The sequence below is a fragment of the Neofelis nebulosa genome, chromosome 3 (genome assembly GCF_028018385.1).
Source record: "Neofelis nebulosa isolate mNeoNeb1 chromosome 3, mNeoNeb1.pri, whole genome shotgun sequence".
Classification (NCBI taxonomy): Eukaryota; Metazoa; Chordata; class Mammalia; order Carnivora; family Felidae; genus Neofelis; species Neofelis nebulosa.
The window spans coordinates 174,548,384-174,565,223 of NC_080784.1; the positions used below are offsets into that span (position 1 = coordinate 174,548,384).

General features: G+C 37.0%; 1 protein-coding gene across 9 annotated transcripts in view; it reads right to left on the reverse strand.

Moving 5' to 3' along the window:
• Positions 1-16,840, reverse strand: part of KLHL5 (kelch like family member 5) — a 98,698-nt gene that overhangs the window by 19,995 nt on the left and 61,863 nt on the right. For all 9 annotated transcript variants that reach the window (XM_058722829.1, XM_058722831.1, XM_058722828.1 and 6 more), the window contains 2 exons: positions 11,359-11,545; positions 4,631-4,855 (listed from right to left, as the gene is read on the reverse strand). In XM_058722829.1, the coding sequence (XP_058578812.1) occupies positions 4,631-4,855; positions 11,359-11,545 (412 nt within the window). The remainder of the gene's footprint in view (positions 1-4,630; positions 4,856-11,358; positions 11,546-16,840) is intronic.

Consider the following 16,840-nt stretch of genomic DNA (forward strand, 5'->3'; position numbering starts at 1 on the left):
GATTTTATTGAATTGGTAGACTCCTTTGGGTGGTACAACGAACCTTAAACATACAAATTTAACTAAGGAAACATTTATAATAAAGGTATCTGGTTGCCACACAGCTCTTCTTGGTGGTAGGGGGGTACGTGAGGGGGAAAAATAGCACTATAGCCCTGGTGTTGTAAGATTTTTTTTTTAATGTTTATTTATTTTTGAGAGAGAGAGAGAGAGAGAGAGAGAGAAATAGAGCGAGAGAGCGAACAAGCATGAGCGGGGCAGGGGTAGAGACAGAGAGACAGACTGAGAATCCCAAGCAGGCTCTGTGCTGTTAGCGTGGAGCCCAACTCTGGGCTCAAACCCACGAACTGTGTGACCTCAGCCAAAATCGAGAGTTGGACACTCAACCAACTGAGCCACCCAGGTGCTCCTGGTCTTATAAGTTTTAGAGGCAGTATCTTGAGGTCCAACAGTGGAAACTTATTTAAAACTATATAAGATGCATACATTGCCATATTTAAAAGATTTTTTGGGGTGTCTGGGTGGCTAAGTTGGTTAAGCAACTGACTTTGGCTCAGGTCATGATTTTGCAACTCATGAGTTCAAGGCCAGCATCAGACTTCAACACAGAGCCCGCTTTAGATCCTCTATCTCTCTCTCTGCCCCTCCTCTGTTCTCTCTTTCTCTCAAAAATAAACACTTTTTAAAAATTAAAAAAAATAGGGACACCTGGGTGGCTCAGTCAGTTAAGCATCTAACTCTTGATCTCAGCTTGGTTCATGATCTCACTGTTTGTGAGTTCAAGCCTTGCATCTGGCTCTGTGCTGATGGCATGGAGCCTACTTGGGATTCTGTCTCTCCTTCTCTCTGCCCCTCACCTGCTTGTGCTGTCTCTCAAAATAAATAAATAAACTTAAATAACCTTAAAAAATAAATCCTCATTTAAAAAATTTTTTAACACATTTATTCATTTTTGGGAGACAGAGACAGAGTGTGAGTGGGGCAGAGAGAGAGGGAGACACAAAATCCAAAACAGGCTCCAGGCTCTGAGCTGTTGGCACAGAGCCTGACGTGGGGCTTGAACTCACAGACCATAAGATCATGACCTGAGCTGAAGTCCAACACTTAACCAACTGAGCTACCCAGGCACCCAATAAATCCTCCTTATAAAAAATTTTAAAAAATAAAAGATTTTTCAATAATTCAGATTTAAGATATGTTTGAAAAATCATTTTTATTCCTTTCCTCCTATTAATTCAAATTCATGACATTTTACTGTAGTTAGAGGTGATACCACAATCATTGGTGTGATTCATCATCAGGGAACCAAGCCAGATTCATTTGTTCCCTTATTCAACAAATATCTATTTAGTGTTTATTAAGTGCCAAGCACTTAATAAAAGAACAGATAAGGGCCCTGCCATCATGGACCTAATATTTTAATGAGGAAACAGGCAAAATATATCTCAGGTATTGGTAAGTGCTAATAAGAAAAATGGAACTGAGTAAAAGGGTAGAGAGGGTCAGGGAAGACCTCTTAGATAAAATTACATCTGAACAAAAACACAAATGAAGTTAGGAAACCAGACAGAGAGACAACTGAGAGAAGAGATGGTGAGGTAAAGGGAGCAGTATGTACAAACTACACACACACACACACACACACACACAGCTCCAAATATATATAAAATATATCCAATTATATGTGTATATGTATGTGTGCAAAGTTAACTAAAGGGCTGGAAGAAACGATAATGGGTCTAATTCAACTCCTTTAACAGTATCTTTGAAAATAAATTCTAGCAGCAGAACCACTTCTTCCAAATGAAGTCTTTAGGTAATTCTCACATATAAAAGAGATAAAAGGAGTGTTTCCTATGTAAGAATTTCTTTTATAAGGTCAAATTGATTTATTATAGGATAAATTAGTAAGAACAAGGCTGTTTTGAATGAAAGATCTAAAAAAAAAAAAAACTTAAGACATATGAACTATAGGATTATTCTTCTCTGAACTTGCTTCAATAAAATCTTATATGGTACCTAGAATGAACGATAGTATTCTATGCACAATCTGATTTGCACAAAACACAGCTGGATCATGGGCATTCTCATTCTGTGTACTCTAAGAATCTACCTTAAGTTAAAATTAAATTTCTTTTCTCCATGGTGGGGGAAAGTATGCATTTGAATCACACACTATTGACCCTGGATTTTATGGTCAACTCAAGGTTATAAGTCTCATTCATGCTGCTTTTAAGATACATTCCCATTCTGTGCCTATGTAATAAGTTGATTTTATGGACTAAAGATTAATATTTTATGGTTTCCTTAATTAAATTTCATATAGTTAATTTTTAGCTCCCCTCTCAATACCGTGCCCTTAATCCTCTGGTTTTACTGTCTTATCAAACTTGAAACTTAAGATCAACTTTAATTGAAACCTAATCACAAAAAGTAGAAGCACTTATTTCTTTGATTTTTTTTGTTGTCCAACTATCACACCAATCTTCATGCCTAGATAATTTACATTACTGATACTGACTTTTTTTGGCAGCCTCTGCTCTGGTGCTCAGCATTAATAAATTGAATGTAGTACAAAGCTATGCCATCTAAACTGAATGATGCCTTCATTGCTACTCATCCATCTTTTAATTCATCTTTTATGATGACCTATCAAATTCTTTATTGCAATTAATTTAAACCTTTTCCAAACTGTGATACATTGAAATATAGCCACAAATTTGTCTTACCGCTGAATGCATGCCTATTTTCAATGTGACGCTGTAGTGCCTCCCATAAAGAACAGTGTCCATCAATAGATGAATAGATGAATGGTACACACACACACACACAGCCATAAAAATGATGAGGTCATCCCATATGAGACATTCATGGACCTAGAGGGTATTATGCTAAGTGAAATAAGTGAGACTCAGAAAGGCAAATCTAAGAAATGAATAAACAAAAAAAGAACAGAATCAGAATTATAAATACAGGGGTGCCTGGGTGGCTCACTCAGTTAAGTGTCCAACATCTCATGGTTCATGAGTTCAACCCCGCGTTGGGCTCTGTGCTGATGGCTCAGAGCCTGGAGCCCACTTTGAATTCTGTGTTTCCCTCTCTCTGTCCCTCCCCTGCTCACACTGTCTCTCTCTCTCTCAAAAATAAGTAAACATTAACAAATTTTTAAAAAAGAACTATAAATACAGAGAATGAACTGATAGTTGCCAGAGGGGAGGGAGATGGAGGGCTGGGCAAAATGGGTGGAGAGGGAAATATAGGCCTCCAGTTATTGAATGAATAAGTCATGGGAATAAAAGGCAGAGCATAAGGAATATAGTCAATGGTACTGAAATAGGGATGTATAACAGGACAGATAGTAGCTATACTTATGGTGAACACAGCAGAATGTATAAACTTGTCAAATCATTAAGCTGTATACCTGAAGCCAATGTGACATGGTGTGTCAACTAGACTCAAATAAATATTAATATAAATACATACATACATATATAAATAAGAAGAGTAGTCTTGATCTCTACTCTTTGGATCTGGACTTGCCCATGTGACTTGTTTTGGCCAGTGCAACATTAGCAAGTACAATGCTAGCAGAAGGTTGAAAATTCTTTGTGCACTGTGGCTTGCCTTCTCTTGCTGCTTTTGAAACCCTGTGACTGGCACCATGTGAAGAAGCCTGGCTAGCCTGATGAATGATTACAGGCATGTGGCCCAGTTGTCTCTGTTCCCCAGGCCAACAATCTACCTACCACTATACATGTAAATGAGGCTATCCTAGATCACCTACCTGACCTGTGAGCCCACCAGAGATCCATGAAAAAATCTAGCAGAAATCATCTAAGGCAGGCATGCCAGACCAGAAAAATGCCTCAGCTGACCCACAGTTCCAACAGCTAAATATATGGTTGTTGTTTTAAACCTTTGACCTTTCGAGTTAGGCAGCAAAAGCTGGGTGATACAGATTCATTTCAAGCCCCATCTAGTTTTATGTCCATCTGCTTCACTCATCTAACAATTCTTTTTATTTCATCAATTCTTTCTCCTATCAGAAAAGATAGATCATCTGATATAAGGCCCGAAGTTATCTTCTATCAGCTCAGAGTGAGCCATCAGTTCCTTCAGAGTAAAGATAGTGTCTTCTTCATCTTTGTACACCTACAGAACAAAGAGCATGATGGCACATAGTACATGCTAATCAATGTCAGTTTAGTGTTTTATTGAATGAAAGAATGAAAAGTCTCTATCATTATATTCTCTGTGCCAGCTCAAGATTTCTCTGGGTTTTTACTCATTTCTGCTTAAAAAACAGGGGATATAGATGAAAAACAATAATGCTAAATATTTTTAAATAAACATTTCAATCAGGTTAGATTAACACTGATTGACAGAACACACATTTTAAAACGTGTTACACTAGAATCCTTAAATATCCATGTTTTTACTTGTGCTAGTTGCTGTTACATTCATGTATATTCTACTTCCCAGTTAAAGAGCATGTGAAGGAATGCTTGGCGACTGATTGCTGCTGACTCAGCAGCTGCCACATTGGTTTTCTTCTGCCTGGTACAGAATGTAAAAATGCTGTGGAAGCTTAATGATGATATCATGAATGAACGTGCATGGTTATACTCACCAAGGCCATGCCTGTGGGTGGACATAGGAGGCATCACACTCCAGGTTTTTGTTTTGGGGTTGTAGCATTCTACGGTGTTCAAAGTCTTCAGTCCATCTCTTCCTCCAACCACATACAGTTTGTCATCTAACACTGCAACACCAAACTGCAGCCTCCTCCCATTCATATTTGCTACAGGAGTCCACATATTTGTACGAAGATCATACTTTTCAATGCTTGTTGCTCCTTCACAGTAATATATAGATGTTACGTAAAAGAATTTCACATTTGAGTACTTTATGATTTTATACACATAAAAGTATAATTTATTAGCATTGACAATAATACTTTTATTATATTTCATTGAGCTCCTGCATGGTCAGGCCCCTGCTTATGTCTCTGACCTCATCTCCTACTATTCTCCAGGGCATACACAAGGCTCTACATTAAAAGGTCAAGTGAGAAAGGATTACTTGTAACAGCTAGAAGTGGCAGGAAAAGCAGGTAAGTTTGGTGTCATGGAACCCAAAATAAAAAAAAATTGTAGCAGGTAGTTTTGAAGGAAGATGGTAGCAGAATAGGACAACCCTAGACTTGCCTCATCTCATGACTACAACTAGGTAACTATCAGATACTCAATACACGAGAAACCGGTACAAAGACTGGCAGAACAAACTCCACATCTAAGGGCAGGAAAAAGGCCACATCAAAGATGGTAGGAAGTATGGAGACATGACTTGGGAGAGAAATGGATCATGGTCAATGCAGTGAGGAGGGAGTCATGGTATTAGAGAAGGGTGAGAAGCAAACCAGCACACAGAGAACTGCATGGGGAAAATGAATCCCCTTAGCAACTGGGCTTGGAAAATGAGAGGGCATGAATTTCATGAGTTCTTGCAACCAGTGGGGCTTAGAACCTGAGGTTTTAAAAGTCAGCATGCTTGGCTCTTGGAGACCTTGAAGAACATTGGGGCTGCTCTTAGAGAAAAGCATATCTGCAAGCTGACATACAGCACAGAAACAGTGATCTGAAGAGCACCTGGAGACACAGTGGAGAGGTTAGTTGCTTATATCGGAGTGTGTCCCGAGGAGGCAGCATTCATGGAGAGACCTCTCTAGTAACAAAGAAATTGGCAGGTGCCATTTCTCTCTCCCCATCCCTCATCACAAGCACAGGGCCACCTGCAGGAACCAGCACAGTGCCAACACTCACCACCTACCTTGCTTACATCCAGCCCAGCACCCCCCAAACTCCAGTGGAACTGCCCTTCCCAGTCACACTTGCCTTCGTCCCAGCACAGGGGCCCCCTTTCTCCAGAAGACCAGCCCAAACTCCTGCCAACTCTGCATCTGCTGACTGAGGAGTTTTGTGAGGCCTCAATTCCAGTGGTGGTGGTGACAGGTCTCTTTTCACAAGCAAACCAGAGCACATCTAGTTAAAATGCACTACATTCAGGCCAGGGACCAAACACTGCCCATAACAAGCAAAGAGAGTCTCTGCAGACAATTGGTATGAAGGATAAAGTGGCCAAGACACAGCAACAAAAGCACACGCAGCACACACTGGACACACTCCTGGAAGTACCAGGCCCTGGGGAACAGGAGATACTACACTGCAGGGTACTATAAGATCTCTTCTTTATAAAGCCATTACTCTCAAGAACAGGAGACATAGCTGACTTTCCAGAGAAATAGGCACAGAGACTTAGACAAATGAGAAAACAGAGCACAAAGTTTGGCTATAAAAGGGAGGAGAGAGATAGGAATTATTAGATCAGTTGAGAGAGGTTTTATTTTGTTTTTAAAGCTGGATAAACTTGAGTTTGCTTAAATGCTCATGGGAAGGATCTACTTGTGAGGAAAGAAGCTGTAAATACAGGACAGAAGGGATCCTACTTAACAGTGAGGTTCCTGAGGAATCAAGAAAGGGCAATGTCAGAGCACAGATGTGGGGCTGGCTTTCCTAAGAGGAGGGAAGGGATATACATTCTCCTGCGACCTGGAAGGACAAGAGCCTAAGTGAACATCATGGATTTTGGAAACTATCAGTGTGAGAAGTCTGGGGATAACTGCCTGGTCCTGTCTCTCTCTCTCTCTCTCTCTCTCTCTCTCTCTCTCTCTCTCTCTCTCTCTCTATATATATATATATATATATATATATATACACACACACATATATATATATATTTTTTAAGAACTGGAAGATTCCAGGAACTTTTGTTTGCTTTATGAAATGAGAAAAAAAATTAAAAGCGCCACCCCTCTAAAAAAATCCAACTTCCAGCTATGAAGAGTTCAATTAGAATCTATTTTAATTCTAAGTGTTGAATATCATATGCAATCAGAGCTCTTTATAGAATTAAAATCATAACAAATATTTATTCTGAAGTATTTGTTATAATTACTTCATCAGAGCACTAGTACTACTGGAAACTCCTAAAATTTAGAAAGAGTTTTGTTATATATATTATATATATAATATTATATATATAATCTATTTAGAATACTGTATATATAATATATGTATTTCTTCTCATACATTATAGTTTTTATTTTATTAATTTAACCTATGAAATTCTTAAGTTATTTGGGATAGATTACGAGTCTTTTTCCATCTCTGTATTCTTTTTTTTTTTTTTAAAGATTTTATTTTTACACCCAACATAGGGCTCAAACTTACAACCCTGAGATCAAGAGCCACAGGCTACTGACCAAGCCAGCCAGGTGACCCATCATCTCTGTATTCTTCACAGCAACAGAGTTTCTTGTATGCAGTAGCTGTTCAAAAATATTTTTTGAGCTTGAATAATCTTTCTTTATAATTTTTAGCTATAATCAGATTTTATTCATACACTCAGATTATTTTATGTAATAGTATACTTTATTCATCACTCTGAATTTGATCTTAAAAAATGTCTTCATTCCATTAAAAAGGCAATGCTAGTCATCTTTCCTCACTTATGAAGTTAGGGAATATTTCTTTCATTTTAAGTTCTTTCTTTTACTTCTAGCTCACTAGGCAGTATCATAGTCCTATGAACTGCTAAGTAAAATTTCCTTTGCTAACATCAAACATAATTCTTAAAATAAAAACAAAAACAAATATCCCCAAATAACAAATTCCTAATAATTACAAAATTCTGTGTAGAAGCTTCAAACTTCCTTGACTTATACTTAAAGATTAGCCTTTAAAAAAGTAAGCAGAAATATATGCTAACATTTTCTTAGTGGTTATTTAGAAACATTACCAGTTTATGTGTTAGGCTCTACACTAAGTTATATGTAGGGACCAAGAACCCAGTGATCAGATTGCCCTCCAATTAATGCAAATTGCTCTCCATTATAAAGACACTGGGTACAAAATAAGTTGAGGCCAGGGAAGATAGCTTGAATAGGATAGAAGGTAAGAGTAACTGATGTCTAGCAAAGACTCAGAAACAAAGTTGGTCAAGTAGTAAGGTCCAGATTACAGAAAGTCTTCAAACCTAAAAAGAGGAATTTATGTCTTATGTGGTAAGAAGTAAAGACTATTATAATTTTTAGCAGAGTAATGGCATATAAACAGAAGAAATAATGAAACAGAGGGTATAGTCTCCCACGTCAATGCCTGATCTGAATCCTGATTCCATCCCTAATTAGCTGTGTATTCTGGAGAAAGGTAGTTAACTTTTCTAAGTCCAGGTATCCTAGAGCAATAGCAACATTCAACTCTTACAGTTGTTATGAACATGAAATTAAAAATGATAGGTGAAGCACTTAACATGATGCCTAGCACATAGTAACAACACAATGAGCACAATGAATGCTATTCCTATGTTAAATGAATGTGATCAAAAGATATAGGCTGATAGGGGGCTACCTGGTACTAGAAAGTAGCAATGGAAATTTAGAAGAACAGACCCCTTTCAAAGACTATTTGGTGACTGTCAGAAGGTACGATTTAGAGGGAAGGGAGGGAGGGATGGGAAAGAAAGAAAGACAGAGATATATTATTCACTTTGGGTACTTAGTATCTGAGTTCCTTCTCATGCAAGGGGAATTTTCCACCGTAGGAAAGAGCTTTGATGAGAGGCAGAAACCCATCTACCATAAAGCTGAAAAGACAGATATTGATCCTCATTGTCCTTGGAGGCTTAGGGCCCAGGAAGCTGGTAAAAATAGATGCTTAAACCTAGGATTTAAAATCTAAGGCAGGCATTATAAAGAAGGTGCAGTGGATATAGTTCCTGCCCATTTCTCAACAGCCTTCTTTATCTGCTTAAATGAGCCAGAGTTGGTATCCGTTGAAAGACACTGAATTACAGTTCCGAGTCCTCAAGTCTGGGAGACATGGGTCAGAACACACAAAATTTGAGATGAAAGTTGGACAACAAACAGATATTTTATACAAGTTGGAAATATGAGCATAAAAGCAACACAATGGTATAAGCAATACAGAAATAACCGTTAAAGCCTTGAAAAAGAGAGGGAAAGATGGAGAGGAAGAAGTGCCAGTAACGACTACAAAGCTGAGCACCAGTTCCAAGCATATAGTAAACAATAAGTATTTGCAGATTGATTACCTGGACTGTAGAGTGCTCCAAAAATGCCAAATATTTATACTATAACTCTCATCAGTTATCTAACTTTATGTATTTCTGTAGCATTCAGTGATGAAGCCTATATTTAGAACTTCAGCATCTATAAATACATAGTACTCTACTATGTTCTGTGGGATAATATCTACAGCTATATCTTTGTTACCATGAGGCTAAAAGTTAAATCACAATAAAAGACTTTCAATTAGAGCTCATAGTTTTATATTCTTTAAAGATATCAGGTAGAAAAGAAATCTTTGAATGTGAATAATGCATCAAGGGCTTAAGTCATACAAATAATTCAAGAGATGGCAAAGGACAACCTTCATTCATCTGGCAAATATTTATTGATGCTATCTATGGGCAAGGCACTGATCTAGGCTCTGTGGGATATATTCTTGAAAAAAACAAAAAGCAAAAAACAAAAAAACCAAGTTTCTTGCTTTCCAGAGCTTACTTGTGGGTAAGAGGTAGACGATAAATCAATGGATCAGGTGCTATGAAGAAACATAAGTAGAGGAACAAGACAGAAAGAGGTAGGCCAAAGATTAGAGAGTGATGAACAGGTGATGACTGGCCATGGAAGTCTTCTTTGGTAAACTGATGTCTGGGAATCTAAGTGAATAAATTCTGCGAGGCATTCCAACATCAGAGCACACAGCATTCCAGTGAGAAGGAACAGCTAATATCCCCAGTGTGGGATAATGTTTGGCTTGTTACGTGAACAGGGAGGCCAGTGGGGCTAGAACACAAAGGAGTGGAGAAGTGGAATGAATGAGCTGAGCTCAGAAAGGTAGTCTGAAGTCAGACAGGTGTTGTCAGGGAATTTTAGGCGGTTATTAGTACTAGGAAATCAGAGGGAGATCCATGTACACTGAGAGATAATACACAGAAAGCTTCTAGCACAATACCTGACATTGGGTAGGCACTATATGTGGTATTTGTTACTATTATTGTTACTATTAGTAAAAACTGTTACAAGAACAACACAAAGAATTCCCAGATACCTTTGGTACAGATTTCCCAAATATTGAGGTTTTATATTTGCTCTCACTATATACGGGTATGTAGATTTTTTTTTTTTTCCTGAACTGTTTAAGTTGTAGAAATGATACCTTGTACCCTAAATACTTCAGTGTGTCTTCCTCAAGACAAGAAACCCTATCACAAAACCACAATACAATGATCAAAACCTGGAAATTAACATTTATACAATGCTGTCATCTAATCTACAGACTTAATTTGGATCTTATCATTTGTTCCAATTATGTCCTTTATAGCAAAAGAAATTCAAGATGATGCATTATAATAGTTGTCATATCTCTTCAGTCTCCTGAAATGTGGAATAATTCCTGAATCTCTTCTGTATTTCATGATATTAGCATTTTGGAAAACTACAGACAGACTAGTTATTTTGTAGAATGTCTCTCAACTTGGATTTGTTTGTTTCTTTCCTCATGATTAAGTTTGGATTATACACTTTTGGCAAGCGTAACTACAGATGTACAGCTGAGTTCTTCTTACTGTCTCCCACAAGAGGAACATACTACTGATTAGTCTCGTTACTGGCAATAAGACATCGATCATTTGGTTAAGGTGCTGTCTGCCACGTTTCTCCCCTGTAAAGATATTATTTCACCCTTTGTAACTACTAAGCAAGTGGTTGGAAGATACTTGGAGGCTAATTATCCTGTTCTCAAACCTTCACCTACTGATTGCAGCATCTATGAATGATTCTTGACTGAATTAGTCATCATTAAGGTGGTTGCCAAATGGTACTTTTTCTAGTCCCATCTTTCCTTCTATATTTATTAGTTGGCATTCAGAGAAAACCTTTCCCTTCTCCAATCTTTATTTGTGTAAGAGTGGGCTCATGCATCCTTACTGATTTACTAAATGATAATCTTTTATCATCATTATCTATTTTGATGCTGAAATTATCCTAGATTTGGACAGTAGTAGCCTCTACAAATGGCCTCTTCTGTCCCTTGACTGTCTCCATTATTCTTTGACCACTTCTTTACTTTCTGGCACTACAAGATGTGCTGGGTTTATCTTGTCTTTTTCCAGTCCTGGAAACAGCCATTTCTCTAAAAAAGCTCATTGGCCATATGTATTACTAATTAAAGTTCTTTTTTCCCCTCTTCCCCCAAATACAAAATGATTTAATACCTTTTGTTGAATCCATTCCTCCAACTGCAAATAGTGTTCCAACCGTTGACTTTCTAGGTTTTGTCCGAGGGCTTTGTAACATGGGTCGTCTCTCTGGTAATAAGTGGTACTTCATCGCTTCCATAATAAGTTTCTGACATTCTATATCATCCCGGAAAAGTGCATTATTTTCCATATCTGCCAGGAACTAGAAAAGAATAGGGAGTATGTACACTGAGTGACCAAGAAAATAGTAATTAAAAGAATAACCTATATAGTTCACAAATGGGAATTATCTCATTGAGAAAAAAAATCCATGTGTGGACATCTATTTTTAACTAAAATCTGCAATATTTACAAGATTTACATTTTAAATTTCATTGAAAAACATAAACTGACCGGATAACTGGTATGCTCTAAAACCTGAGTGGTGCTTATCTCTGGGTAGTGGGGAAACTGCTGCTTCTTAAATAAACTTTTTTACTGCTTTTCTATATTGTTTAGATTTTCTAAAATAAATCATTTTACTTTTTCTTTTTATTTAATTTATTTTTTTATTTACATCCAAGTTAGTTAGCATATAGTGCAACAATGATTTCAGGAGTAGATTCTTTAATGCCCCTTACCCATTTAGCCCATCCAGTCTCCCACAACCCCTCCAGAAATCCTCTGTTTGTTCTCCATATTTAAGAGTCTCTTATGTTTTGTCCACCTTCCTGTTTTTATATTATTTTTGCTTCCCTTATGTTCATCTGTTTTGTCTCTTAAAGTCCTCATATGAGTGAAGTCATATGATTTTTGTTTTTCTTGGACTAATTTTGCTTAGCATAATACCCTCTAGTTCCATCCACGTAGTTGCAAATGGCAAGATTTCATTCTTTTTGATTGCCGAGTAATACTCCATTGCATATATATATCACGTCTTCTTTATCCGTTCATCCATTGATGGACATCTGGGGGCTCTTTCCATACTTTGGCTATTGTTGATAATGCTGCTATAAACATTGGGGTGCTTGTGCCCCTTCAAAAGAGCATACCTCTATCCCTTGGATAAATGCCAAGTAGTGCAATTGCTGGGTCATAGGGTAGTTCTATTTTTAGCTTTTTGAGGAACCTCCATACTGTTTTCCAGAGTGGCTGCACCAGTTTGCATTGCCACCAGCAATGCAAAAGAGATCCTCTTTCTCAGCATCCTCATCAACATCTGTTGTTGCCTGAGTTGTTAATGTTAGTCATGCTGATAGGTGTGAGGTGGTATCTCACTGTGGTTTTGATTTGTATTTCTCTGATGATGAATGATGTGGAGCATTTTTTCATGTGTCTGTCAGCCATTTGGATGTCTTCTTTGGAGAAGTGTCTACTCACGTCTTTGGCCCATTTCTTCACTGCATTATTTGTTTTTTGGGTGTTGAGTTTGATCAGCTCTTTATAGATTTTGGATACTAACCCTTTATCTGATTGTTATTTGCAACTATCTTCTCCCATTCTATTGGCTTCCTTTTAGTTTTGCTGATTGTTTCCTTTGCTGTGCAGAAGCTTTTTATTTTGATGAGATCCCAATAGTTCATTTTTGCTTTTGTTTCCCTTGCCTCCGGAGACATGTTGAGTGAGAAGTTGCTGCGGCCAAGGTCAAAGAGGTTTTTGCCTGGTTTCTCCTCGAGGATTTTGATGGCTTCCTGTCTTACATTGAGGTCTTTCTTCCATTTTGAGTTTATTTTTGTGTATGGTGTAAGAAAGTGATCCAGGTTCATTTTTCTGCATGTCGCTGTCCGGTTTTCCCAGCACCACTTGCTGAAGAGGCTGTCTTTATTCTATTGGATATTCTTTCCTGCTTTGTCAAAGATTAGTTGGCCATACATTTGTGGGTCCATTTCTGGGTTCTTTCTCTATTCTGTTCCATTGATCTGAGTGTCTGTTTTTGTGCCATTACTTCTTCAATTAGAAATAATTTTAACTGAAGAAGAATAATTATAAATAGAAGTTGACTAATGACTGCGTTTACCTGAACTCCCTATACAGTGCTCAAAGAACAACAGCAAAACAACTTACCAATTTCTTAGGTGGAAGAGAACTCTAAATGGTGATTATCCTAAAGGAATTTAAATCCCTTGTGCTTCACTAAATCCCGTTTTTTTAACTTATGTAATTTTATGCAAAGGTATAGATATGGTTTCATCCTGCCTTTTAAAAAATGCATTTCTTTTCTTTTTGTGCTTGTTTCTACATCCACCTCCCTACCCCTATATTACTGTATTTCTTTCACTTGGGCTATTGATAAATGTGAAATTAATTTTTATATAGAGTATGAGTTGAAGAATATTTTAATCTCCTTCCAGGTGGATGGCCAATTCGGTACTAGCACCATTTATTAAACAATCCCCTCCATTTCCAAGTAAATGGAAACTTGGTTATACATTACATTCTCAAAAATACATCTCAGGATATATGAGACCTGTTTTCTGAATCTTTATTCTTTTCCATTGATCTATTACTATTCTGATACCATAATTTTTTAGTGTCTTTATGACATATTCTGATTTTTTTTAATTTAAATATACCACTACTGGGGCGCCTGGGTGGCTCAGTCGGTTAAGCATCCGACTTTGGCTCAGGTCATGATCTTGCGGTTGGTGAGTTTGAGCCCCGCGTCGGGCTCTGTGCTGACAGCTCAGAGCCTGGGGCCCTGTTTCGGATTCTGTGTCTCCCTCTCTTTCTGACCCTCCCCCGTTCATGCTCTGTCTCTCCCTGTCTCAAAAATAAATAAATGTTAAAACAACAACAACAACAACAACAACAATATATTAAAAAAAAAATAAATAAATAAATAAATAAATAAACCACTACTGTTCATTTTCATAGTTTTCTTGACTGTTTTTGAGTCTTTACTTTTCATATAAGCTTAAGATATATTTATCTAATTCCCCTTCACCATCTCGATCCTGTTGGAATTCTATTATGAACTTCATTAAATTATTTATTAATTTTGGAAGAATTTACATTTTTATGACATCAAGTCTTTCCATTTAGGAAGCCTTACCATTTGTTGTATACCTTTCTTCATATAGGTCTTATGCCTTTCTTTTATTAAATATACATATTTAATATACATATTACATAATTGATTTTTATTGCTACTGGGAAGGGATTTTTAAATTTTCATTTTGCATATATTTTGCTAGAGGAGAGACAAATCTTTGGTTATTGTATATTTGTTTATAATCTACTATTTTACAACATTCCTGTATATCACTCTAGTTATTAGGCATAATATCATTATCATAATCATCACCAAACAGGGATAGTGGACATTTCTAATATGTATGCCAATTACTTCATTTTTATTTTATTATTACAATTGCTAAAATGTTCAAAGCAATGTTAAATAATTAGGATGAAACAGAGTACCCCTGTTTCTGGTTTGAACTGATACAGTTGTAGTGTATGACTATTAAGGATGAAAGTCAATACAGCATCTAGTAACTTTATTATATTTAGGCTGTTTTCATCTCTTCCTATTTTACGTCATCATTTTAAAACTAAGAATGGTTCCTACATTCTTTCTGAATGCCCTTTATACATCCATTGACATGATCATATGGCTTTTTCACCTTTAAGTTATTGATGTAATAATTATCTTGACAGATTTCCTGAAACTCAATCATTCTTATATTTCTGGAACAAGACTTTCCTGGTCATAGTGTATCATCCTTTTGACACACTGCAGGAATGCATTTGATAATATAAGGTATATTTTACTAAATATATTTTAGTAAACCTGCCAACTTGTGCAGCCATTACCATAAACCATTTTGGAGCATTTTGATCACCCTACTTAGACCCTGCATACCTGTTTGCTGTTTAATCTCTGTTCTCATCTCCTATTTCATGTGCCAATCTGTCTCTATAGATTTGAAGGGTTTTTTTTTTATGTTTCATATAAAGTCATATACTGTGTGGTATCTTCTGTCTTCCTTTTTTACATTTAGTGTGTTTTTGAGGTTCAGCCATGTGTCGCATGTATTAGTACTTAATTTCTTTTATACAAAAATTTTTTTATTGCAGTTGGCACACAATGTTACATTACTTTCAGGTGTACAACACAGTGATTCAATAACTCTATACGTTATGCTATGTTCACCACAAATGTATGCTCACCATCTATCACTGTACAACACTATTACAATATCATTGACTATATTTCCTATGCTGTATCTTTTACAACTATGACTTATCTATTCCATATCAGGAACCCTGTATCTCCCACTTCCCTTCACCCATTTTACCCATTTCCCCACCCTCGCTGCTCTGGCAACCATCACTTTGTTCTCTGTATTTATGGATCTGTTTCTTTCTTTCTATTTTTTTTTTTAATTTTTAAAATATGTATTTATTTTTGAGAGAGACAGGGACAGGGCAGAAAGAGAGGGGGACAGAGGATCTGAAGTGGGCTCTGTGCTGACAGCACTGAGCCCAATTTGGGGCTTGAACCCATGAACTGTGAGATCATGACTTGAGGTGACGTCAGATGCCTGATGGACTGTGCCACCCACACCCACCCAGGGTCTGGATTTTTGTTTGTTTGTTTTGTTTTTAGATTCCACATATAAGTTAAATCATTTGGTATTTGTCTTTCTCTGACTTCTTTCACTTAGCATAATACCTTCTAGGCCTATCCATGTTGTCACAAATGGCAAGATCTCATCCTTTTTTTATGGCTGAGTAGTATTGCAGTACATGTACCTCTGTGTGTGTGTGTGTGTGTGTGTGTGTGTATGTGTGTGTGTGTGTGTGTGTAGACCACATTTTCTTTATCCATTCATCTAGAGATGGGTTGCTTCCATATGTTAGCTATTGTAAGTAAAGCTACAATAAACACAGGGGTGTATATATCTTTTTGAATTAGTGTCTTTGTTTTCTTTGGGTAAATACCCAGTAGTGGAATTGCTGGGCCATAGGGTAGTTCTATTTTTAATTTTTTGAAGAACCTCCATACTATTTTTCCATAGTGGCTATGCCAATTTACATTCCTACCAACAGTGCACAAGGGTTCCTTGGTACTTCATTTCTTTTTATTGCTGAATAATATTCCACTGATTGATGTACCACATTTTGTCTATCTGTTCACAGTTGATGGACACAGATTATTTCTAGTTTTCGGCTATCATGAATAAAGCTGCTAAGAACATTTGCATGCAAGTCTTTATGTAGGTAAATGCTTTCATTTCTCTCGGGTAGATACCTAGATGTAGAACTGCTGGGCCATATGGTAAATATATGTTAACTTTTTAAGAAACTGCCAAACCATTTTTCAAGTAGCTGCATCATTTTATGTTCCCACAGGCAATATATGAGGGTTCCTGTTTGTCCACATTCACACCAACAACTGTTACTATTTCCTTTTATTTTAGCCATTTGAGTGGGTGGGAAATACAGCTTTACTTTGCAAATACAAATGAATAATAATGTTGAGAATATGTTCCTATTTTGATAAAGGAAGAGTCTC